Source organism: Cryptotermes secundus, unplaced genomic scaffold (genome assembly GCF_002891405.2).
Source record: "Cryptotermes secundus unplaced genomic scaffold, Csec_1.0 scaffold721, whole genome shotgun sequence".
In the NCBI taxonomy this organism is placed as follows: domain Eukaryota; kingdom Metazoa; phylum Arthropoda; class Insecta; order Blattodea; family Kalotermitidae; genus Cryptotermes; species Cryptotermes secundus.
This window is the reverse complement of record NW_019733845.1, coordinates 166,657-192,463: the sequence shown is the minus strand read 5'-3', so window position 1 is coordinate 192,463 and position 25,807 is coordinate 166,657. Positions and strand designations below refer to the sequence as shown.

The 25,807-nt window shown below is 42.2% G+C and overlaps 1 protein-coding gene across 3 annotated transcripts in view; it reads right to left on the bottom strand.

Moving 5' to 3' along the window:
• The window catches only part of LOC111868272 (lutropin-choriogonadotropic hormone receptor), a 155,044-nt gene that overhangs the window by 61,616 nt on the left and 67,621 nt on the right, over positions 1 to 25,807 (bottom strand). For 2 of the 3 annotated variants that reach the window (XM_023858770.2, XM_033752991.1), the window contains exon 2: positions 15,990 to 16,472. The exons of the other annotated variant lie outside the window; for it this stretch is intronic. In XM_023858770.2, the coding sequence (XP_023714538.1) occupies positions 15,990 to 16,472 (483 nt within the window). The remainder of the gene's footprint in view (positions 1 to 15,989; positions 16,473 to 25,807) is intronic. 3 annotated transcript variants of the gene reach the window in all.

The window sequence follows — 25,807 nt, the reverse complement described above, 5'->3', positions numbered from 1 at the left end:
CATCAGTCGAGGTGATGGAGTTCCAAACTACTGAGGCATATTCAAACTTGGACCTGACTAACGTAAAATATAGTACATACAGACTCTCCAGGGAGGAAAACCTGTAGGTAATGGAGCGAATAGTAATAATAATAATAATAATAATAAATATAAGGTTAAATCTATTCCTGTAACAGGCCGTGAAGGCCCACAGGGTTGTGAGACGTCGAGGGTCCTATATTTTCTAGATAATCAGCTCATAGATAGCGGTGTGGTTGTCAGTCTTGCGCGCCGGCAGCCTTTACCGCCCAAGAAGATTCCTGGTACTCATTTTTCTCAGGGGCTGAGTCGAACTCAGGGCCATAGTGCGGGTGTAAGGATTAGGTCAACTGAAAAAATCCAGTGACCTCATCGGAACTCGAACCAACGGCCTTCTGGCTTGTAGCATAGTGCCTCAACCAAGTACTCTACCGCGCCACAATAATAATGACCCCTGATTTCAATTCTACAGGTCTTGTGAGTCTAGACTTTATCCGAAGAAGAAGATAACCTGACTGAACTTTTTCGTGTTTTTCCTCGGTCTCTAGATGAAAATGCCTAGAGATATCTGAAATGAGCCCCCCCAGCCCTCCGTACCCTTTCTTTCCGATTCGTTTCCCACTAATAATCGTAGCGCTTCTGTCAGCGCTCCTCCCCCCCCCCCAAAGAATAGTAAATGTGCTTCTCCTGAATTTATTACAAATTAGTAAAATACCCTGCATACATTTGTCTTTTCGTCCAACACACAATGGATTTCAAAACAGCCAGTTGCTCCATGGCTTTAATTCTTGATGTAATAGTGCTCTCTTCTGAACGGCTGGGTACACGAAGCGTTGGTATTGTTATACTTACCAGCAAACTGTGAGTTCACTTATTGCTACAAGCAGCTGTGAAACTTAGCCTCTCACTCCAAAGGTAAAGTCTAGTTGCAAGGGAAGGTGAGAATAAAGTGGTGAGGAGAATATGTGAGAGAGGAAGAAACAAGGAAATACAGAAATCTGAAAGACGAAGAAGTAAAAAAAATGTGTAATATTTCCCCAGTGTTTTAGGACGATGAAGAAAGAAAGATGAGATGGGCACCACACTCCGGTTCCTTAAGGTACGGGAACATTCATTTGTCAGACGGAATGTCGTAGAGCTAGGGAATATGACGATTCGCTTTGGGCTGTTTGCGTGAGAAGTTTAAATGCCGGACTAGAGCCTGTGCGGACAGTTTTCAACTTCGATTTAATCTCACGATTCCGTTCGACCTTCGGAGAGGAGAGATGAATAGATAGACAAACTACAACATGGCGGTACTGTGCACCCTGTAATAGAATTACAGTCCTGTACCACCCCATTTTCTGAAAGGGGCTTGGTTGGCCGCAACTTTAAATTCAATTTGAAAAGAAATACGAAAAGAACGGAAGGAACTGAAACCACGGCGCTGTCATCCAACAAGATTAACTTCACTTTTACGCTTCTTCAAGGTAGTGAGTCGACTGAGAGGCGTTACTTCATCAGGTCCACATATTCGTTGAGGTATATGGTATTAAAATTGTTGTTTTCGTTGAATGGCTTTCAAGAAACGAACTCGTTAAGGGGAGATTACTTCTGGTCTTGTAATTCTCCGCTGAATGCATACCACTGGTTCCTATAAGACATCTGTTGAAAAAATTTTTTCGAGTCGTATCGGATTGATATATTAATAAATATCTTTATATGAATGTACACCGCATAAGCCTCAATTCAAAGTTATTTTTGTATTCAAGAGAGGGTTTATAGTATAAAAATCATATTAGCGTCCATTGTTTATCTTCCGTCAACACCACACGCTGTGGAGGAAGCGCACACAAACCAGGAGCGTATGACAGTCAAAAGACACTAGTAAAGACATCACCTCACGCTGTGGAGGAAGTGCACACAAACCAGGAGCATATGGCAGTCAAAACAGACCAGTAAAGACATCACCACACGCTGTGGAGGAAGCGCACACAAACCAGGAGCATATGGCAGTCAAAACAGACTAATAAAGACATCACCACACGCTGTGGAGGAAGCGCACACAAACCAGGAGCATATGGCAGTCAAAAACTGAAAGTAGACCACGAACGTGAGGGGCAAGCTGCCGAGAAAAACACCTTGATACATTTACAAAAATGACGACACCCCGGGTGAGGTGAAATAATATGCAACAGAAATTTTAAAGGATTTTATCTCGTTTTACTTAAGAACACTACAGCGTGTGATTTTAACACGAATTAAAACAGTGTAGCAGTTTTTAACACAAATTTAGTAAAATATCTGTAACATAAAACACCTGAAAATAGCCGTTTCAGGCCGAAATATGTAGTGTTGAAGTGTAGAATGTAAAAGTGTTGCACTTTTGACGCAAGATAAACAATGGACGTGATTTGAAAAATTGCAACGGGATGCTGAAATACAGAATTATAAAAATTACACTTTGATTATAACAAAAGATATGTATCTAAGGCATACACTTGTGTTTAACACATTGTGAAGAATATGGCCACTGTTAGGCAACGGTTAGATAAGCACGCTCCCGAGGCAATGAATAGACATGGAATAATCCATTTTCTAGGCAACGGTTCGGTAAGCATGTTCTCGTGACAACGGGAAAAGCAGAATAGCACGGACTCTTCGAGGTGGTGATCTATATTCGAGTTGCCAGGAAGTCGTAATTCATTCGTAAGAGAATTCTGAAGGGAGTTCAGTGATTCAGTGACAAGTGATTCTTCGTTCACAATATTATATTTAAGCATCCTGTTGCACTCCATACGATAAATGATATAATGATACAATTCCGTCCCAAGTGCAAACAATATATTATGTGTCCTTGATCTTGTTCACCTACACTACACTTCGTTCATCACAGTGGAATAGAAAACGCTCATCATGCAGTAAAGAATGGAGCGAGTCGTAAGCAGCCAATGATTGTGAGCTGATACAACTGCTTGTGATTGTAAAGAAGTGCCAATAAATCCAATCACCCAATCCAAAACCCCTTATACGTGACGATATTTTTGGACAAGGTTCTCTTGGTACACAGCGGAGCCTCGCCGATCTGAAATGAGCATGCAGAAAACAGAGCAAGGAAAAATCATGAGGTATGACTTTGCAAAAGCACATCCACAGAATCGAAATGTTTTTTTCTGTCTTTGGCCACTTGATTTTGATATAGAGAGAAGACTGGTGTAGCGGCAACGCTCTTCATCCATATTCTGGAACTGGAGGTTCTTCCTTCGAATTTCGGTTGGGGCACCGGATATTCTGATGTATGTCGTAGTTTCCCACAGTCCCTTGCAGACATTTGACTCCGTGGGAGTTAGGTTATCCGTTGGGGCCGCGCCATAGCTCAAGCGGTTAGTTACTGGCTTCCCACCGCGGCGGCCAGGGTTCGAGCCCGGGTCTGGTCAAGTGGGATTTGTGGTGGACAAAGTGGCGCTGGGGCAGGTTTTCTCCGAGTACTTCGGTTTCCCCTGCCAATCTTCGTTCCACCAATTGCTCCACAATCACTCTCACCTATCATCTGGGGCTGGTACATTAGGCCAGAAGTGGCCGCAGTACAAGGACCCCACTAGCAATAACAAAATAATAAAAAAAGGTCATCCGTTTGCAAATTGGAATACTAGAAATCCGTTGCGAGCTTATGCATTTACACAGCCGAGTACACATTAAAAGGTACTGTACTAGTTCACGGATGTGCTGTGCTGCCTTTCTTCGTAATCTGGAGGTATTCAAAGTGAGTCTTCGCCTATAGACCAACTTCTCTGACCTGGGTTGTCATGTTTCCTCAGTCCTGGAGGGAAAGGGCGGAGGAATTACTTTAAAGCATGCCATACCATGGTCCTCCAGTGCGCTTTACACATCCTGCAACTTGGACATGTAATTCTTTACCCGATGATGTGTGATAAATGAAGCTCACAAACTTCTATTCAATGAACTGGAACCATAAACCAATCGATAGACATGTTAGTAGTTGACACCGACATGAAGACAGTTATCTGAAAGGTAAATTCTTTGCGTCTGGTAAAATTTTCATCAAGATCAAAATTGTATTAGACGGGTGGAGCGCCTTTCGTTAAGTGCATATGCACACCGTAGGTGGCAGGTTCAGTCCTCAGAGACGTCAGCAGACTGTAGCGATGATGACGGTTCACAATTCGGAATTACATTACTCATTTTACGTCATCATGTTTAACTTGGATGATTACTGTGTGTCTCTAATTTTTAATTTTGATTAGTAAATATACTAATTCCGACGTCAGAGCAGACCAACACAGAACTGTAGCGAACTCTCTATCCCATACTCCCTTTTAAATCATAACATTTTTTCTTCTTGTGGCTGCACCCCGAAACCACTAAGGAGAAATAATTTGTTTTAGCCTCTCCCTCATTTCGTGTTCTAGTTCTGTATGTTTATAAAAATGTTCACGTTCTCATATTTAAGTTATTGACCTAGGTAGCCAATGGCTGTCGTTCTAGAAAATAGTAAAACAATCTCTATTTCTTCTCGTGGAACCACCTCTATGGCCTAGTGGTCAGGGTTCCTGGCTACTGATCCAGAGGTCCGGGTTCGATTCCCGGCGCTACCAGATTATCTGAGAAGTAGCCGGTCTGGAACGGGGTCCACTCAACCTCTTGAGGATAATTGAGGATCTATTACAAGGAAATATCGGCTCCGGTCGAGAAAACCGAAATTAACGGCCTTGGGGATTTGTTGCACTGACCACGCGACACCCTCTATCATCTAAAATTGACACTAACTTCGCCGAAAAGCGGCGGTCCCTAAGTCGGTATGATTCGCTTGCGGACTAAAACCACGGAGCTTGTAGCTTAGTTTATTTCTCGTCGTGGCCTCATTCTTATAACAGTTCTTTATCCTGCAGAAAACAGCCTTCGATAAATGTATTGCATTTTTTTTAACACGTGCATGGAAAGCGCTGACGTAACGTGGCTGACTGCGCATTCTGGTATAAGCCGACTACATAACTACTAAAATACGGTACCTGCTTTATACTCAAAATGTCCTCCGCCAGCTGCAATGTCTTCCAACAAACATGGTAACTCACTCCTCAGGAAGGCTTCATACGTGTTTCCAGTTAAATTGTTGTGAAACACAAAAGGTCCGATCAACCTGTTCCCAAGCACACCACACCATACAGTCATAGAAAGTCTCTTTTGGAATTTCGTTACCATTATCTCATGGGGATTATTATGGGACCACGTGTGCACATTTCGTAAATTATTTACACCGTCCCGGGTAAAAGACACCTCCTCACTGAATAAAATGACGCTTAACAGTTCGGGATGAGCTTTCATCCAGTGGCAGAAATCCATACGCTGAGCATGGTCGCCTGGTTCCAGATGTTGTACCCTTTGATCATGGTAAGGATACAACTCTTCATCATGTAAAGTTCGCCACACCTGCATACGTGATACGCCGATGCGAGAGGCCATTCTACGAGTGGGCAGACGCGGACTTCTCTGAACCATCTCAAGAATGTTCTCTCGTGTGTTTCTCATTCGTACATCCTCCCTTTCAGAGTGCACAGAAACACTCGGAAGAGAACCAGTATCACGCAATGTCTGGTGAATTCGCGTAAATACACTTCGAGATGGAATCCTTCGATCGGGAAAACGCCTTTGGTACTCTTCAACAGCAGCACGTGCATTGCCATCGCAAAATCCATACACAAAATGCATATCACAATATTCCACGTGTGAAAACACAAAAGGCATTTCAGCAACTCCACACAACTAATTTACCAACCAATCAAAACGCGGCCGCAAAGTACCCTGAAGGTAGCACATAAACTTACGGCTAGTAGGAATCACGACACTCAAGATACAAACATAGATAAGACTTGTCAGCTGACAGGTACAGTGCGTGGACCCGCCAGAAGACCACACTTTTCTGGGGCCATTATCTCCGTAACCGTTCAACTTTAGACATAGGTGTTTTGGTTTATATCGGCATACTTTAACATAAGGAACACCCACCCGAAGTCTGGCACATTCCTCCTGGGACACCCTGTATACTAATGTACCGTTGTAGCACTGAAGGCTGTAATTCGGAAATATTTAAGTTAATTCGTAGCTCACCCTATTATTCCAAAAAGGAATTCCCTTATCCATACATCTATTTTCGAGTCCACTACTTAGGCCGCAATTTTCTTAAGGAACCGATCATAAAAAACTCCGTGGCCTGTAGTCTGCAAGCGAACTATACCGACCGAGCGACCGCCGCTTGTCGGCGAATTCAGTGCCAACTTTAGCGGATGGAGAGTGACGCGTGGTTAGCGCAACGGATCTCCACGGCCGTTAATCTTGGTTTTCTGGACCGGAGCTGCTATTTCTTTGAAGCAGCTTCTCAGTTATCCTCAAGAGTCTGAGTGTGCCGTGTTCCAGTCTCACTACTTCTCAGAAAATTTGGTAGTGCTGTGAATCGAACCCGGGGCCTCTGAATCTGTAGCCAAGATCTCTGACCACTATACCACAGAGGCGGTCATGGGGAAATAAACTGAAAGTCTTCGCAAAATCTGTTATAGTAGCGTCTATCCGAACTCCATTATCCAGTGAGAATGCAATGCTTTAAATTCTACAACGTGGGGGACATCGCCAAGCATTTGTTTAACCGTAGTTGGTGAGTAGCAGTGAAAGAAGAGTTCTATCTCATTAGTGTTTGTCGCTTTCTAAGAGCGTGAGATGGGAAACTTCCTATATTTTATTTATGGATTATCGAGCTTCAGAACCTCACTCGATGTCACGCTGGTACTATTATATTAATTTCAGCAGATTTAGGACACTAGTCCAAATCACTTACAGATACATCCGTCTGCCGATCACAGAGGTCGCGCAGTCTATGCCCGCTCAAGCACTGTGATCATGGGTACGAATCCCGCTTTAAGTATGGATGTTTGTGTGCATTTATTCTGTGCTTGTGTTGTTCTGTGTGTAGGTAGCGGTCTTGCTACGGGTTGATCCCCCGTCCATGGAGTCATGCCCACTGGGTAAAAGAAGATCCAGAAATTGAAAAAGCAACCGAGGTCCAACGGAAGGCTGTAGAGCCATAAATGAATAGACACCTCTGTCTGTATTCTGTTGCACAGATTTGGGGTTCAGTAACAAATGAGAACTTCTGGTTTGGAATTAATTTAACGCTTCGGATTATAACTAATTAAAGTCTAATTAAGTTTCGAGAAACCCCTCGCTTTTACGCATTCATTGTGTGAGTGTTCGCAAGTAAATTAACTTTTAAGGGAATGTTCAATTAAGGACTTCCTTAATAAAATTCAAACAAATTTCACGAACAAGATACTATAGCTTCAACTTGAAGTGAACACTTTTCTACTCTTCCCTTAACTTGGTCAAATGGAGTATATTTAATAATCTTTCACATTGACTCTGCAGATGACTTAATTCAGTATTCTTTATGCCTTTTCGGTTGTCCATGAAGCTTGTGATACCACCATTCTTCCGCTATTAGGCCTTGAAGCATATATAATGAGTAAAAGGGGTAAAGCAATCCCTGTAACAGGTCATAGAAATCCATAGGTTTGTGAGACATCGACGGTTCCACGTTTTCTAGACAATCGGCTCACAGATAGCACTGAGGTTCACAGCCTTAGGCGCCGGGCCACCCTTTATTTCCAGAAATATTCCTGGTATTCATTTCTGTTAGAAGCTGTGTCGGCCCTAAGGCCATAGTGCAGCTGGATGGTTTAGGTCGATTGAAATATACAATAACCTCATCAGGAATTGAACCCTCGTTATTCCGACATAATGCCTCAACCAACTACGCTACCACGTGCTCCTACATATGATGAGGTAAACCTAATTTAGTCTCTCAACTTGTTATATTATGAGAGATTGTGTAAAAGTTTAAAATTTTATCTACTTTAAAGGTTCATCACTCTACGTAAATTTTTCAATTATGATCCTTTAAAATGACGATCTGAATTATTAAAATAAAATGAGATAGGATCAAGCTTCCTTATGAAGATTACTGTCTTCTGGCATGTGACTCCTTGTAGTCTATTGTTATCAACCGATGTTTCAGAGGAACATATTGCCTCCATTTTCATAATCGATGATAAACCCGAACAAGAAATAATAGCGAAAGCAGAGCCACCTTCCGGAACAAGTTTCATTATTTGTGGGCCTTGGATCTCCTCACCTGTTCTTTCTTTTGCTAATGTTAAATATTGTGTCATGTCTAACCGTTGCTGGGCAACGGGAGGTGGGACGATTTACCACGAAGACAGACCCTTGATAAACGGTCGGTTGCCAAGTTACACAACAGTGGAAACGAGGTTACACAACAATAAGGAAAGCGGTGTTTGTCCGTGCCGAGCCGAAGCGCACTGGTTGCTATGCAGCGTTGTTCATCAACGCCTTTGTAAACACTGCGTCAAGCAACAAGGGAGCCCGTGCAGCAACTGTTGGTAGGCAATCGGTAAATACTACGTCACGCAACAATGAAAGCTATCACGTAACTGTTTTCTTTGTTGTCAGTGCGGAAGCTACATAACAGGAATATTCGTCAGTGACCTGAGTAGGACGTATCAACATGCCGCAACTGAAACAGCCCATGACTCTGAAAGACAAGTGCTTACAGGAATGTGTCAACCTTTTTTGCAGTACATTGGCGGGATAGATTTCGATATTGCGTCAGGCAGAAGCGTCTATCAGAATAGGTTACTGCAATACGGAAGTCAGCGTTTTGGCCGAATGCCGTCAAATGGAAAGAAGTCTATCAGAATTTCCGTATTTCGTAATAGAAATGATGTCTCCTCAATTAACAAAGAAGTTTGCCGACATGATCACCAATTACAATTACAACTCTCGGTATATACAAAATGTATTTTTGGATAGAGAACGCCGCAGCAGATTATGCAGTGCCATGTTTCGCTCTGTGCTGACACCTCATGTTTATGAGTATAATGAAGAAATAGTGTCGAGCAGTTTTACACAGGAACTACTAATTCAAACTCTGGACAGCGTACCTGGATTAAGAACATTGCATTTGAGATTTCGTACAAGCACAGAAGGCGAACCGGGTGGACTTGCAAGGATGATCTGTCACATTAGGCATTTGCAGATATTTACTTACGAGTATCATTGCACTGACGAAGTATTAGAACAACTGGGATTGCACTGTACCAGCCTGAAGATGGTTTCTCTATGTCTTTCTTTTCGTGTAACCAACGCTTCTGCTAAGCACTTACTGCAGCTCAGGAAATTAGAGATTTTAAATTTGAGTGGAACAGGAATTGATAAGGAACACTATGCGTTCCTACTCTCAAAATTACCTCAAATAAAGGAAATCGTGTTTAGAATAGAGGAAGATGATATTTTAGATCATGTTGCAGAGAAGAACCTTCATAAGATATCACATGTCAGCGGTAATGTTGAGGATATCAGTAAGCTAGCACAGCGGTGCCGCAACCTAACTAACTTGGACATATGCCTATTTACTGAAGATCTGTCTGGCCTGGCAGCTTTGACCACATTACACACCTTGCTACTTGCAGGGGGAGATTATGCTAAATATAATCTGAACGCCGTCCTGACTGATATAGGTCACAGATTTACCGATTTGACTCTGTATCTCATCAAACATGTAAATCTTCAAGACATCGTAACGCTGTGCCCGTCTTTATCGTCTCTGACCTTGTCGTTGTGCACATTATTATCATTGGACCCAGATACACAGCTCGACCCCCAGTTACCACATTTCAGAAATTTAACTTCCTTATACATAGTTAATATCCGTGATCACGAAAGGAGCCGTGACTACATTCGACATTACGTCAGTCTGAAGACAATTCGCTTGGATTTGGTTAACATCTTCACCGTGGAATTCATGAGGGAAGTTGTAAGGACTGGCACACTTGCAGACTTGGAGGACATTGCTGTATACGAATGTGAGCCTCATGCTATGACCGTGGAGGCTCTTGAGTTGCTCATAAAGCACTGTTCACATTTGAAAAGAATTAAATGTATTGAAACCTGCAGACTGATTCCAGTGAGTTTTATCGAGGAACTTAAACTTCGATTATTAGTGCAAAATTTTGATCTTGAGATTATATATCTATAGCAATTCAATCCTTCTCTTCCAATGAAAGACGTATTGTAACGTGTCTGGAGTAGATACTTCCATGGTAACGCGATAACGTTAAGCCGTTGCGTAGACAATGCCGAAACAACGAACACGTTACCCCGGAGATGAACAACAGAAGGCCGTTGAGTAGCAACGGATGGGACGAAACATGTTACCAGCGTATAAAGAGCGTTCCCGAAGCAACGGATTGCCGAACAAGTGAGATGGAACCGTGGCGAATGGTGTCTCGTATCCGGTCCGCAGAACACCTACATAAGCCGACAACCACAGAGCTAATTAACCAGTCATCCCCCGTGTGGAGGCGGGGTCGAATACCTCCACCGTGACCCTGCGAGTCGTAGGAGGCGACGAAAAGGGAAGCCTCATATCTGAGACAGTAAAATATGGTCGCGAGTCCCAAGGGACTCCGACCCGAGAAAGATCGCTCTGGCAATGGCCAGCAGCATATGCACAAGACAGACCCGTCCTCTCGTCAGAGAGGGCGCCCCACGAAAATAAAACCGTAACTGTCAAACGATAAAATTAATATCTGGTCATGAGCCCCAGATGGGGCTCGACACCAAGACTTACTGACTGACTGACCGTCAGTGGCAATGTGACTTTGACTTTTGACCAGAGTAACCAGTCAGTTTCAATCTAGCAGTCGTCGAGTCGGGTTGTATCGAGTGCATGGTAGTGACTGCAGCAGGAGAAATATTTGTGAAACTTCAGATGTAAAATTGTGAATTGTGTAAATGTAAGAGCGGATGTGCAATAAATTCGCTAGATCCAAGACCGGCGTGAAGTTATTGTCGTGTCAGTAAACAAGCACGTTAAAATATGTTTTATTTAATTTTATAACTACAGCTGATTAAGTGGTGTTTTCTCTTCATGTTACCAGTATGGAGTTTCTTCTTTCTTCCACTTGCTTCACGTGATTGTCCATCGCATTCTCCTTGAATTCATCTGCATATATTGTCACGTGTTTATTGCCGTGACTAGTAATAACGGGGTTTGGACTGGATGATTGGATTTATTGATCGCTCCTTAGAACCACTCGTAAACACAATAAATTAGAATAACTCGCAGTAAATCTTCAGTCGAACCTTTCCTCCCTGACCGCTGAGGACTCGCACCATTCTCGCTCTCTCTAATTTGATTCTATTGTGTACTACTTATATAGTCTCGAAGCGGATTCATAGAAAACACCGCTTCCTCTATTGTTGTAATTACATCGCCGTTCCTTATCAACGGATGTTATTCGATTTTTGCCTGCGTATTCGTTGCCTCGTGAATGTGTTTACCGAGTCGTCTAGCAATGATTCTACATGTCACAATATTAATAAATCGAATATACGTGTATTTAACAAGTGCTGAAATTAATTGTATCTCAAGCGAGCAAATTTTGAGTGACTTCATTTCTTAAACCATTTACTACGTTGAAGGATATATGAATTCCTCTTTTATCGCCTTATATTTTAAAATGTATATAACTTCTTTATTATTGAAGGAAACTGTGTAACTCATTCATAGGTCGTTCAACACGCTTGGAAAATGTGTTTGTTTTGGGTGGCAAGGCTGACCTGGCAACAACGAGAAGACATCTATACATTCATTCATTCATTCATTCATCAGTAATCTGTCAGACGACAGGTCCACAGTCTCTTCCAAAACAGTTCCTCCACTTAATGCGATCTTCTGTTTTTGGAAAGAGACTATCCAGGAAAAGTGATAATGTGGTAGTTTTTCCATTTGCTTTCCACATCGCAGTACAACAGCCGTTCAAACCACTCTGGTCACGCCTGTTGCTATACGAACTTGAACCATCTCGAGCATCATTTGCTCTGTGCTTCAAGTCGCTGCTGATGACGCTGCTTCCGGCATCAGTTTTTGGTGTCTCTCTTCGTCTGATGCCTACCCTTTGACCTGTCCAGCAAGGGAGGCCCTGCCAGTAGCTACGCTACCGCTGGTATAGCTCTCAGGGTCCTTGGCATACTCAAACCCCCTCACCACGATAAGGTGGAGACACCAACGAGGTGTCGACAGAAAATGTCTCTTGTCATAACCCTTTACTCTTCTTGTAATTCATGTGTATTTGTGGAGAAACCACATCTTCGAAATTTTCTTTCTTTCTTTCAGATGAAACATGTTTTAACATGACAGATACATTTCTGTAGTGTGTAGAATGACCTATGTAGGTTCGACACAGTTGCGTTCAGTAAAAAATAAGTTACACAAATTTTTACGAATAAGACGACAAAGAAACCGACATGAGTTCTATTAGCTAGAGCGACACCTGAAGACGAATTTCACGGAACGGTTTCTAAGAACAAAGAAAGTACACAATATTTCACACAGTGTAGACCCCAGCGATTTCCTTCTTGGTCTATGCATGTTTACGTCTCTGAACATGCCTATATACCGTTCTGATCCATCATCTTCTGGCAGCTGTATTGGAATTCTGATTTTTAAGCTCACGGTCTTATAAAACTGGCTGGAACATTCTCTAGAGCAGTGGCTTTCAAGCAGAGTTTTCCCGTGGCCTCGTTTTCAAAACAGAAATATGTTCTGCTCTCATGTAACCTAAAATATGTAACTTTTTCACGTAAAGTAAATGCTGTAAGGAAGACTTTTCTCGGTTCACGAATTAAAGAAAGGCTTGAGAAATGTGTAACTACTTTCATTTTCTGCGGCTTATTAAATTTAATCCTGCCAGCTGGACGCTCCTCCGCAGCTAACCGAAGAGTCATTTTTTTGGCCGGACTTCCTACTCAAGAAATGGGGGTGAAGTTTTTTAGCCTTGTAGCACAATACCCATGTAATAATAGTCAATTAATGTACCGAATATGTGAAGAATGCTTAGTCACAGAACCAGGAGCTGTTTCCGCGTGGGCATGGCTGTCGCAGCTGCAGATCTGCTGTAGGCTCTGAACCCACTAAACATTTCGATTCTGGGGGACATACCAGTTTGTATCGGGACCCGTCGTCTTTGTTTGATTAAATAACTGCCACACGTAGTTTCTAACTGCAAGAAGAAGAAGAAGAAGAAGAAGACTGAGGAGCTAATAATCCCTTAGCTATTGAGCAAGATACCGCTTCTGTGATCTTGTGGTCAGAGTGTGGCTACAGATCCAGAGATTCGGGTTCAATTCCAGGCGCTACCATATTTTCTGAGAAGTAGAGGGTCTGGAACGGGTTCCCCCCAGCCTCGTGAGGATAACAGGGGAGCTATTTCAAAGAAATAGCGACTCCGGTCTAGAAACCCGAGATTAACGTCATTTTGAATACGTTGCGCTGACCACGTGACACTCTCTATCCGCAAAAGTTGACACTGACTTCTTCGACAAGCCACGGTCGCTCGGTCGGTATAGTTCGCTTGCGGACTACAGGCCACGGAGTTTGTTTGTTATTGAGCAAAATTCCCATCAACTGCAGAAATCGAGTTTGGCTGTCGAGCTCTCAAGATCCCGTATCACTTGACTCGTTTCTGAACAAGACGAATGCAGTTCACATCCCCTCAGCTGCATACAGTCCAACATTAGCTTCTTAATTATTCCTGGGTCTGCCAAGCGTCACTTCTGATTTCTCTACAAGCCATTTATGCATAGTTTCGGCTCCCAAGTTGCTTTAAGGAAGGTATTATTCACTCACTCATGGAGCTGAGCCCTTCTTGCGAAGCTGCCAATTCTGCAGCTACTCAAGTACTTCCCAGAATTTTATGGAACCCAAAGATTAATTACCATGTTCACAATAGCCCTCCATAGGTCCGTATTCTAAGCCACATCAATCCAATCCATACCATACCATTCTGTCTCTCTAAGATTCATTTTAATATTGTCCACCGACCTACGTCTTGGTCTTCCCAGTGATATCCTTGCTTCTGGCTTTCACACCAATGTCCTATATGCATTCATCCTCTCCAAATTCGTGCTACATGCCCTGCCCATCTCGTCCTCCTTGACTTCATCATTATAATTATACTTGGAGAAGACTACAGGTTATGAAGCTACTCAGTATGCTGATTTCTGCGACCTCCAGTTACTTCATCTCTGGAAGGGATTATTAGTGTTTAAAAACAATATTAAACGCGAGACAATTATAAGCGTAAATTTATGATGTATTTTTCCATTGTCCCCCTATTAGGAATCTCGTGAGCCACAATTGACTTTATACAATATAACCTGAAATTATGTTTCTCTATCGAGTATGGAGTTGACTACAAGCAGACTCAGAACTTTCTATGTACGAAGTGCCTGGAAATGCAAAGCCCAGTTTCTACAGCTACCTAAGTAATAAACAAACAAAAACAAACTCCGTGGTTTCAATCCCGCAAGCGATCTATACCGACCTAGCGACCGCCGTTTGTCGGCGAAGTTAGTGCCAACTTTAGCAGATAGAGGGTGTCGCGTGATCAGCACAACGAATCCCCACGGCCGTTAATTCGTGTTTTCTAGACCGAAGTCGCTACTTCTTTTAAATAGCTCCTCAATTATCCTCACGAGGCCGAGTGGACCACGTTCCAGACTGACTACTCCACAGAAAATCTGGTAGCGCCGGGAATCGAACCCGGACCTCTGGATCTGTAGCCAGGAACTCTGACCACTAGACCAAAGAGTTCCCATAAATACTAGCAAGTATCAACGTCAGTACCCTAATTAAACAAACGTATTTCTGTTGCTAAACAGGTGACAGTGACATAGCGATACGCAGGTGTGCGTTTTCTGAGGATTTGCTGACATTATACAGACGTGGCCTACCGACTGAACCCTGGTGTGGATATCGACTGAGTCGGGGTCCGGTGAAAGTAAAAGCCACATCTCTCGAAATAAGGGGACCCACACAAAGCAGTTTCCTACTGACTCTCAGTGAGTCCACCCCCAGTTCTCGAACAGCCCCAAAGAAAAGGGTGATTTTAACTGTATGCAGTGCACATTCAACAGTCACGTGTGGCAGAAGGAATTATACGTGACACGATACTATTCACCCTCAAGCATTTATTTCGATAAGCTACAGAAAGCGTTTACACTTCTGTGTCGTAGTTATGGCCTAGCTTCCTTGTTTTATAAGAGGCTACGGTAATTACAGTAGATATTAGGAGAACCACTACTGACAGCTTAGCGTAAGTTACAAAGTGAATGCGCAGTTAATAACATTGAAACGTAAGATATGGAAAATTGTACTGGGAGTGATATAAATGATTCATTTCTCTCTGCAGCGCATTCGCAAAACGTTTTTCCCCCAATAAATATTTAAGAAGTTATGCTCGTGAAATGAATAGAAATGCAGGCAGGTCTCCATATGAAGCATCCGTTACGTGTATGTAGATTTGAAGGCTTCGTCAGCGGCGGGTATGAAGAAGTTTGCCTTCCGGGATACAACGCCATGAAGTCGGTTGAGAGGCTGCTTGCTTCCTGCTTCAAGCTGGTTTCTTGCGTGGCTTATTCTTTGACCCTGAAGATGGGGTGACATATTTCTATGAAATGTCTATAGACTTTCAACTGACAACACCGCGTTATATCCCAGGAAATAAAACTTCATATCTGTCAAGTTTTATTTTTTTCGATTTTAATCAAACTGAAATGTATTCTTAAATACCTCTATTCGTAGAACTCTACAGTATCAGATTTAATGAGAATCCGTTTGAGATGTTTAAAGCTTGCGGAAGAACAGACATATGGATGGAGAAATTTTAATATGCGTTCTGCAGGGTAGCGGATATGTGGTTAAACGCGTTTCTGGCGACAGTATTGGTCACGTCGCTTGTAATAAAGCAACTCACACTGAACATGTGGGGTGGATCGCCAATGGCTCCAAAGTACAAAGGCATTCTTTTATGTCCGATGACATCAGGGGCGAAGCTACTCACATGCGGTGCACGCCGCTCGCTAGGTTGCTGGGGATTTCGGTGAGTTCTACGCCACCACAACGACACTCGACTTCCACGTCGCGTCCATCCTCCGTGGTGTTCCAGCAGTCACAAGCCCCGTGCAGCTCTGTGCCCCACTCCGCGTCAAACACCGGCAGAGGGTCGGACCCATCATCTGCAGGCTGGTTGCTCAGCACAGCTTCCCACCCGACTTCCGGCTTCACTTCTTCAGGCTCGTACCTGATCACGGCTTCCTCCTTACCTGGATACGTCTCTAGCCCAGGAAGAATTTTGTGATGGAACCCTACATCGGAATGTATGACTGTCCCTGAGTCTTTGTGCGGCTCGAGCCACGATTCTTGCTCCAGTTGCGTCACTGACTCCGTGTCTGTCCCGTGAACGACAGTAGCTCCAGGAGTGGGAAGTTCTTCCGCGTCCGTTACAAGTTTCAGCACCTCCAAAATGGAAGCGAGATGGAACAGTCTGTGAAAATGAAATGCGTATAAAATTATTCTCTTAAGTTAAGGCTAAGAGCTGACCTTACGAAAACCAAGCGAATCTCATATTCATGAATACTTATGTTCAGTTTTGATACAGAAACATTACTACAAAGTTAGCAAAATATGTAAAGGCGTGGCAGAATTTTCCATTTTAAGTCGTACATTTGGCTGGAAATATCTCGAATATAAATATGATCTGAAAACCCTGTCCTTTTTATTTGAGTTATTTGATTTATTGTTAAGAATTTTGTTCAGAACTTTTGTGAATATAATTTTAGGATAATACAACAGAATAAAAAATGTGGGTCTCCTCACTTTGTTCTCTCTAGTTCAGAAATATCTCTGTTCTCTCTTCAAAGGCGATAAAAACTTCATCAGTTCCTTCCTAGTCTGCAGTTCTTTGGTGCTGAATATGAATTAGTTTTGAGTTATACAGTCTTAGTGACCCGGTCCTACTCGTGACACATTTTCAACGCATTTCCCATCCTCTCCACACGCGCTCAGGTATGAGAGTCCGCAGGCTCCAAAACAGAGCTTGGACAAACACGCGCACACATGCACATACACACACACTCAAGCGGAAATTTCATTTGCTGTTGAGTTTCGCTTCAATCTAACATGAAAACGCGAAGTTTTTTAGGTTTGAAAGTGACATATTTCCTCATACTTTTTGGTAAGCTTGGATTATTTCAGCATTGGCCTATACGGCAGCAATGGGACTTCAGTAGTGTTATCTTGCGTCACAGCCAAGGTTTTCTGGAACATATTATTAATCCTAATGCTCAAGCTATACGGGCTATAAATATTTATATTGAGAGCAATATTAAAGAAAATCATTTTCGTGAAAACAACAGACAAATGTTTGGCCTTATATATATCTATTGTTTCCCTATTAACAAGTAGTAGTGCCGTTATTATTTAACTAGGTGCTTCCAACTTTACGTTGACGCTATAGAGACAGCTCTAGTCAGTCTTGAATAAACTAGGACGTCTACATTCCGGAATACAACAAACTCCGTGGCTTGAGTCCGCAAGCGAACTACACCGACCGAGCTACCGCCGCTTGTCGGCGAAGTTAGTGCCAACTTTAGCGGATAGAGGGTGTCACGTGGTCAGCGCAACGAATCCCCGCGGCCGTTAGTTTCGGTTTTCTAGACCAGAGCCTCTATTTCCTTGAAGTAGCTCAGTTATACTAAAGAGACTGATTGGACCATGTTCCAGATCCACTACTTCTCAGAAAATCTGGTAGCGCCGGGAATCGAACCCGGGACCTCTGATCACTAGACCACAACGGCGGTCACATTTCGGAACACCCGAGGAATATTTGTTTTTCGCCGTGAAAGAAAAACAGGTAGTTATAACGGTACATTTTAACGCAGCTAAGCCACTTGCAAAACAGCTGCTCCAGCAGTGGCCCTAACTTTCACATCAATAATTTTATATCCGTTCACTATCCTTGAAGTCGCAAGTACAGTCCGATGAAAACTTCCAGCTCGTATTATACAAAGTCTTCCCCAAACAGCTGATTAGGATATCCGAGACCGGGAGTTGGAATTTGAGGTCCTCACAGCAATGGAATGTAATGTTGTGTAGTCCGTTAAAATCACGGTTGAAGCTACCCGCTTCTTGCTAGTTCTTTGATTTTCTTACTCTTCAATCTTGAAGATGGAGGCGATATGTCACTGTGAAACATCGGTTGACTTTCAACGGACTACACGGCGCTATAACCAGAAGACAAAACTCTTCAAGGGTTGTTTAAAGTTTCCATGCGTGAAATGTGGAATGTGAAACTGCAATAATTTACGTGTAACTGCGAGGAAAAATATTATCTTTCAGTTTCAGATCACACTGTGTCATTCCTCCTTTCACAAAACTGTACTACTTAAATCCAGGGCACATGCACTGACTGAAACAGGGGTGCCGTAAGAAACTACAGGCTTACAGAAATAAATAAAACATAATAAATTGTGTAGTTTTGAAGAACATAAACATAGTTGGAATATGAAGAAAGCAGTCTTCTGGGATTTGGCACCGTGTATATGTGGTGTTAACCGACGTTTCGGAGGAACGTATCGCCTCCATCTTCAGGGAACCGGTACCGGTTCTCACGGTCTCTTCGCTTGCGGATTTCTTATATTTTTCCTTCTACCCTGAAGATGGTGGCGATACGTTCCTCCGAAACGTCGGTTAACACCACATATACACGGTGCCAAATCCCAGAAGACTGCTTTCTTCATAGTCACCGCCGTGAAAGCCTCAAATCTTACATAGTTGGAATAAATTATTGATTGTCAAATTTTAAGTAAGGATTTAAAGCGTTCTATCCGCGTTCATACTCAGTCTCGACCAGGTTTCAGGATATGATTTATTTATATTTACTTTGTTAATATTTATTCACACCAAAGGATGACATTCTTACCGTCACAGCCCAGTCAGTTTTGGCGGAACATGTTTAAACTGCACTGCATTGATCAGACCATATATATATATATTTCATGACAGAACGTTTACCGTCCAGGTAGCCTGCTTCGGTGTATCACCACGTTCTGAATTCTGTCGTACATGTTGCCTATTGATTCGGGGAAGTGAAGTCTCACACTCGTGTAAGCAAAAGCGTTAAGGACTGCAGGCTGCAGTGCGCACAACAGGTGTCAGTTCAATCGATTGCCTCCGTTTCTAAGCGGTCACATCGTTTACGTATTGCACGCCTTAGTTATTTACGAACTGTTCTACGTGTGTAGGCACATGTCTATCAGTCAGCCTGCCTTTCATTTCACCACTCATGTGCACGCTGCACGTTAGTGTCAACCGACAGCTCACATTAACCTGGGGATATATTACAAAATTAATTATTTCCAGTCTTGCAGCGTGAAATGACACACTTGAAGAGACAAGTCCTAGCTTCACACTTTATATTTCTCATCAGTTCATTGGTGCAATGAACCTTTGTGTTTGCACTGGTACGGCACAATAAATCCTACAATATTACTCACTGACAACAAATTCGGAACTGAAAATAATACAGTCAGACAGACACTCGTGGTGACGTAAGCCTCAAATACATAAAATGCATTCAGCCACTAAGATAAACTACACGTTAGCAACAAAATTCTACAATTAACTTTCTTATCTTGGCTATATCTGTCTTTCAGTCAGTTTGAATGTACCAAATACAGAACCGTCGAACGAATTTCATAACATTTAATATTAGGGAATATTCTATGTTCTTTGTCTCTATTCCAATTTCAGTACGAATGGGCAAAATACCGGACATTTCTTAAATGCCTACTTGCTTATCTGCATGCATTTCTAGCTTAATTCGCTCAATGTTTATAGGCGAAATGATATGTTTCTAAGAGAGAGTGTAGAGAAAAATTAAACGTAAATTTGTCTAATATAACTTTAGGCAAATCATAATTTTTTTTAATTAATTACATAAATTGTGCTGTGTCATCAGAACAAAACGTAGTCATATACGTGTACGTATACATATATGTGTGTGGGTTTTATGCGTACGTAATATAAACTTGATTCCGCGTAGCGTGTACCGAGCAAAACGTTTGGATTGCCTGTAGTCCGCCGAGGATTCGAAGCAGATACCTACTGAATACGTGACATGAACTGAATACCGCTCAATACTATATATTCCATGTGAAACATTAAGAAGACGAAGAGTGAATGGCGGAGGAAGAAAGGGAGAGGACGTAAAGAAACAAGAGAGAATTATCGCAAGCTACTTCAAGTTCATTCGTCTGGGTCACTCCATCAAACAGAGTTAAAACAGTTGGTAAATAAATGTGACACGAATTTCTTCATGGGAGATCTCCTTAAACCTGTTCTCACGTTCCAACTCCCTGGGACAATTCTAACTGCGTAGGATTTGTGCTGGCCACAGCTCTACTGTATGTTATTTGAAACGTATAGACTAGCGATAACCAACCTCACCCCAGGCTTGCAATGCGAGAGGTTGGAGGGAGGGTTGTGCACCACCACTTGGGCTCGTCATTCCCTTGTTCTGCTTAGTTCGCTGTCTCTTGATCGCTCTTGATTTGTTTCTATGCAAGAGACCGTCCAGTCGCGGATGTTTCGTTAGACAACACTAGACACTGCCCCTTTTTAGCCTACTCTCCTTATTTTGAAAAAAAAAAAAAAGATTATGCATATGCGATCTCCGTGCTGTCTGTGTTTCCCCCGCACCCATCAACTTCTGAATGGCTGAAACTTGGTGTGAGCTCATTTCAGTGGCGTACTTCAGTGTGCGTGCCTATATGTGCGTTCCTCCGGTCGTGGGTAGTATATTTTTATTTCATTTATTTGTGATTTGATAAATGAAGCCACGAGTAACTCAGAATTTTTAGGGTCAAATGATCGAATTACATCGATTCGTGTTTTGAAAAAGATTACAGGTGCTACCAAACCGGCATTTTCATAGAGGGACTGAGGAAACCCAAGAAACATTTAATTCAGGATAGGCAATGTTCCGACCCAAATTCGAACCGAGGACCTCCTGAATACAAATCAGAAGGGTTACCGACTGAGCCACCTTGCTCGAGTACTCACTTCACCAACTAGACCATCGCAAATAAAAGAAAGATTTATCCAATAAAGTATGTCGTATGGTCGTGGCCTACTTAAGGCGTTCGAGTCGAGCTACTAAGTAACACACTCAACCAGCATAGCCGAGGCTAGAGCTTGTGACCTCACGGGTACGAAACAAGCCTGATAACCCCTACACCCGGTACCCATTCATCAACAGCGGGGCACAGTGAACAGACACACCGGACACACCCTCTGTCCACAGCGAGGCTTGCACACCGGTAAACTTGCCAGTTAGGGCAAGTTCCGTCTGTAGACTAGAAAATAGATATCTCTAGTCTGACCTTACGCAAGAAGATAATGACAGGATCTGTTTCGTCATTTTCCTAAATTACATCAGCAGAATTAGCAGTAATAGCTTAAAATTGGCCACATCCACTTCCACACGTTTCCAATTAGCCGGTCACAATCCCATCAACAATCTAACATAGACAACGTACGCAGTTAGAATAGCGTCGTTAAATAACTTTGGCGTGATTTATGACATCAAGTTCCCAGCAGGGAGCGAGGGGCGTGGGCTAATTATGACCTATTATCGGGAGGTGGCAGCTGGACCCCAGATTGGGGCGCAGACTTTTATGTGCCCATTTGACATTGTGACAAGCACCTGTAGCGAAGTACAAAAAGCGTTTAATTCATTGTGATGGGAGGGCCCAACGTTTTCAAAACCATGCCTTTAAGAACCAGGCTAATATTTCTCCCATCCAAATTTAGATCTTCCAAGAACTTACATTTTCCCACAAAATCCTGTATCTCTAATCTTTTCCATGCAAGCTACATGCCCAGTCCATCACAACGTATAAAAACTAGACAACCCATAATATCCTTCAATGTTCTCATGTGTTAACTCTTCTTAGAGCCCAATATTTTCCTGAACAAGATGGTCTCAAACACTTGCAATTAATTCCTTCCCTTGAAGCAGAAGCCACGTTTTAATGCCCTACAGAACAGCTAGTGAAGTTAGGTTCTATATTTGCCAGTTGTTATTCTTTTCGAATATATGCGTGATTAAGAACACTTTGACTAGGCGTTTATGATTTATTAAAAACTCAGAAAGTCAACGCCGATCGCAGTGGCATGAACTGGCTTCGCCTGCTCGTGGTTTCGATTCCCACTCGAGGCATGGGTGTTCCTCCACGTTTATTCTGTGTTGTGTTGCCCTGTGTAGGTAGCGGCCTTGCGACAGGCTGCTCCACAGTCCAAGGAGTCCTACCGACTGTGTAAATATTTAGACACTGAAGTGAAACGACGCCTTTCACGAATGCCCTATGCTTCAGAGAGTACAACAGAATATGAATGAATTAATGAGGAAATCAACAACTGAACTGTCTATTTCAAGTAAGATTTGAGGTTTTCACAGCGGTGATTATGAAGAATGCCGTCTTCTGGGAAGTGGCGCCGTGTAGATATTGTGTGACCCAACGTTTCGGAGGAACGTATCGCCTCCATCTTCAGGGTAGAAGAAATCCGCGAGTGAGGAACCAGTCTGCAGCCACCTGCTCACGCTGGTTCCTCTACTCTAAAGATGTTCCTCCGAAACGTCGGTTCGCACAAGATCTACACGGCGCCACATCCCAGAAGACGGCATTCTTCATTATCTATTTTAATATTATCTTCTGAGTCTCCCTATTGCTCTTTCTTCCATGACGAATTTGAATCACAATTGTGTATAGGTTAATTTACTTTTCAAGAGCGCCACGTGCTCCTAATTTAATTGCGTCGTTCTAACATCAGCTCTGATAAGCTGGTATAGCCCTGTCAGTAACATAACAGGCCATGGAGCTGGAAAACCGGGGTTCGATCACCAACAGAACAAGCATTTTCTCTTTGCATTCACCTCCATAAGCCTGCCGGATGTGGGGACACAAAATGAGTATTGTAAGGTCCTCTCTTACAGGGCCTTGTCACTGTCCTTCATGTACTTCGGGAATGACCTCCACGCCACCATACACGTCCAGAGCGTACAACTTACGACGCGGAAGTAAATTTATCATTATTTTCATTTTTAACCTTCAGCTCGAGAACTTAAGAATCGCCAAATTATACGTCTGTCATTTTATTCATTTATCTCTCCCGCGTCGAAAATTCCCTCGCTTTTTATGTTTCCAAACACCTGTGCTCTTCACTGGGCGCGAGAAACTAGATTGTGTTGTCGAGCAGTGATTGGTCGGTGCTATCATTCTATATTTATTTAATTTTAAAATCCGAAACAAAGGAAGCTTTGCCAAAAATTTAGAGGAGACTTTATGCGTAATATTTTTTAATTCGATCTCGGAATGCAATATGTGAAATATATAACACGCACTCTGTGTAGGTACTATCAACAGGAATGAAATCTTGAACCCACCTCCCCTGTTATGACGTGTCCTTCACACAGGTCAGAGAGCCGTTACGTTTGAGGGAGGTAAGATGTGATAAGCGTGTGCTCCAATTCTGCAGCTTCGCTTGCATATTTTGTGCAGCTAGGGCAGCGTGAATTCTCGTGAGTTGTGTTAATTACATTATTTTCAAGTATTTGTGACTTTGTGTTAATTGAGTTGAGCTAAATGCACTGTAAAAGCATTCAGAAACCGCTTTGCATTAGTTCGTGAACAACAAGTCTGCGTAGTTCACGAAGTAGGCTGTTTATAATGGCAGGGAAGTGAGAATTACACATTTTGCAAGACTTTCATACATTTTTTCATTATAATTTCGATTTAAATCGCATATATCAAGACTACTAAATGTATAATTACTATTTGCATAAGTTAATTAGTGTGAAGAAGTTGCAAATTTGGCGGTCAATTGGGTAGTCTTTTTGAAGAGACAAAACTTAAATATTTGCGGTATTCTAAATCGAACAAGTTATTTAGATGTGCAGAAGTGATCGTTTGCAAAATTTTTGAGTCATAAGAAATCCACTGCTTACCAGGTAAAGCATAATTCGTAATTTACGTGTTCACATAATCGTACTAAGATGGAGTGTTCATTGCATTTTCTTGTAGCCATATTGGATTTCGGCGCCATGAGGAGCTTTCTAGAATAAATATAAATTAAAAGTTTAATATTACGAATTAATAATTACGATATTTTGTAAAGTTCATAGTAATTTATTTTCTAGATTTGAACGTCAGAATTTCAGATAAAAGTTTGCTTTCCTTCTGGATAGAAATACTGTATAATAATATTTACGAAATATTTAATTAAACTAGTGCCTTTGACGCTGTCCGGATGTAGCCATTTTTATATCACATTTTGTCAATGGAGGCCATACACTTGTATTGCCGCCATTTTAACATTAACGACGTAAAAGTTCCAAGGCCAAGCAGTGCAGTTTAGATTAGTTTATAGGAGCAGTAAATTGTTATCATAATACCAGTTATGGAATCAAATTTTGTGTTCTAAATTGACAGTAAAGCTTAAACTGTTAGTACTGTGATGCAAATATTTTTCGCATGCAACGTTTCGACATCATATTTAGTAGGCCTATGACTCTTATTGAGATTATTTGTACTTTAATTATAATTATCCTTCCCCATCCACTGAAGTCATCAAAAACATCTCCTCTCACTGTATCATGACTGCTTTTCCCAGAAGGTGGCCTGTTACAAGTACTGCAAGAAAGAATGTTTCAATTCAGCATAAGAGCCTTGTCCCTTCAGGTTCATATTTCAGACCCGAGTTCAGCCTTATCAGGGGGCCTGCTTTCAGCGACATCCTCGCCATTTAAGCCACGGTTCTCGTGTTGTCTTGGACATGTTATTGCTAACTGTGTCGCTCTACCTAACTGCAAAACTGACTCCATGGAGCTGAGACATTGAAAAGCCAGTAGCTCAGCCACTCAAAAAATTTCCACCAATCTCTGTAACCCAAAAATTCACTGCTGTGTTCACAAGAACCCACCGCCGGTCCCTATCCTGTGCCAGAAAAAAATCAGTTCACATTCTCACATCCAATTTCTCTGAGAACTGTTTTAATATTATCTTTCAATCTACTCCTAAGTTTTTCTAGTGGTCTCTGCCTTCAGCATATTCATAGTTATTTCACCCATAGTTCTACCGTTGTCCTATGTTATTGCTAATTATATCTAGCTAATGAACTACTTAGACAACTCTACACAGCTGAGTCTTTCCTGAGAATCCACTAGTTGCTCAGCTACTCTCGAAATTCCCACAATTCTATGCAACCCCAAGTCCATTGCTGTGTTCACAAGAGTCTGCCACTGGTCTCTTAACCTGAGCGAGATGAATCCGGTTCACATTCTCACATCCTGTTCTTTGGGAACAATTTTAATATTATCTTTCCATCTACTTTTAGGGTTTCGCAGTGGTCTCTGCCCTAAAAATATGCTTGACAATTTCACCTACAATTCTACGGTTGTGTTATGTTATTGCTAATTATATCTAGCTAACTAACTAATTAGACAACTCCACGGATATGAGCCCTTCCTGAGAATCCAGTAGTCGCTCAGCTACTCACGAAATTGCCAGCATTCTATGCAACCCCAAGTTCATTGCTGAGTTCACAAGAGTCTGCCACTGGTCTCTTAGCTTGAGCGAGATGAATCCAGTTCACATTCTCACATCCTGTTCTTTGGGAACAATTTTAATATTACCTTTCCATCTACTTTTAGGGTTACGCAGTGTTCTCTGCCCTAAAAATATGCTTGATCATTTCACCTACAATTCTACGGTTGTGTTATGTTATTGCTAATTATGTCTAGCTAACTAACTAATTAGACAA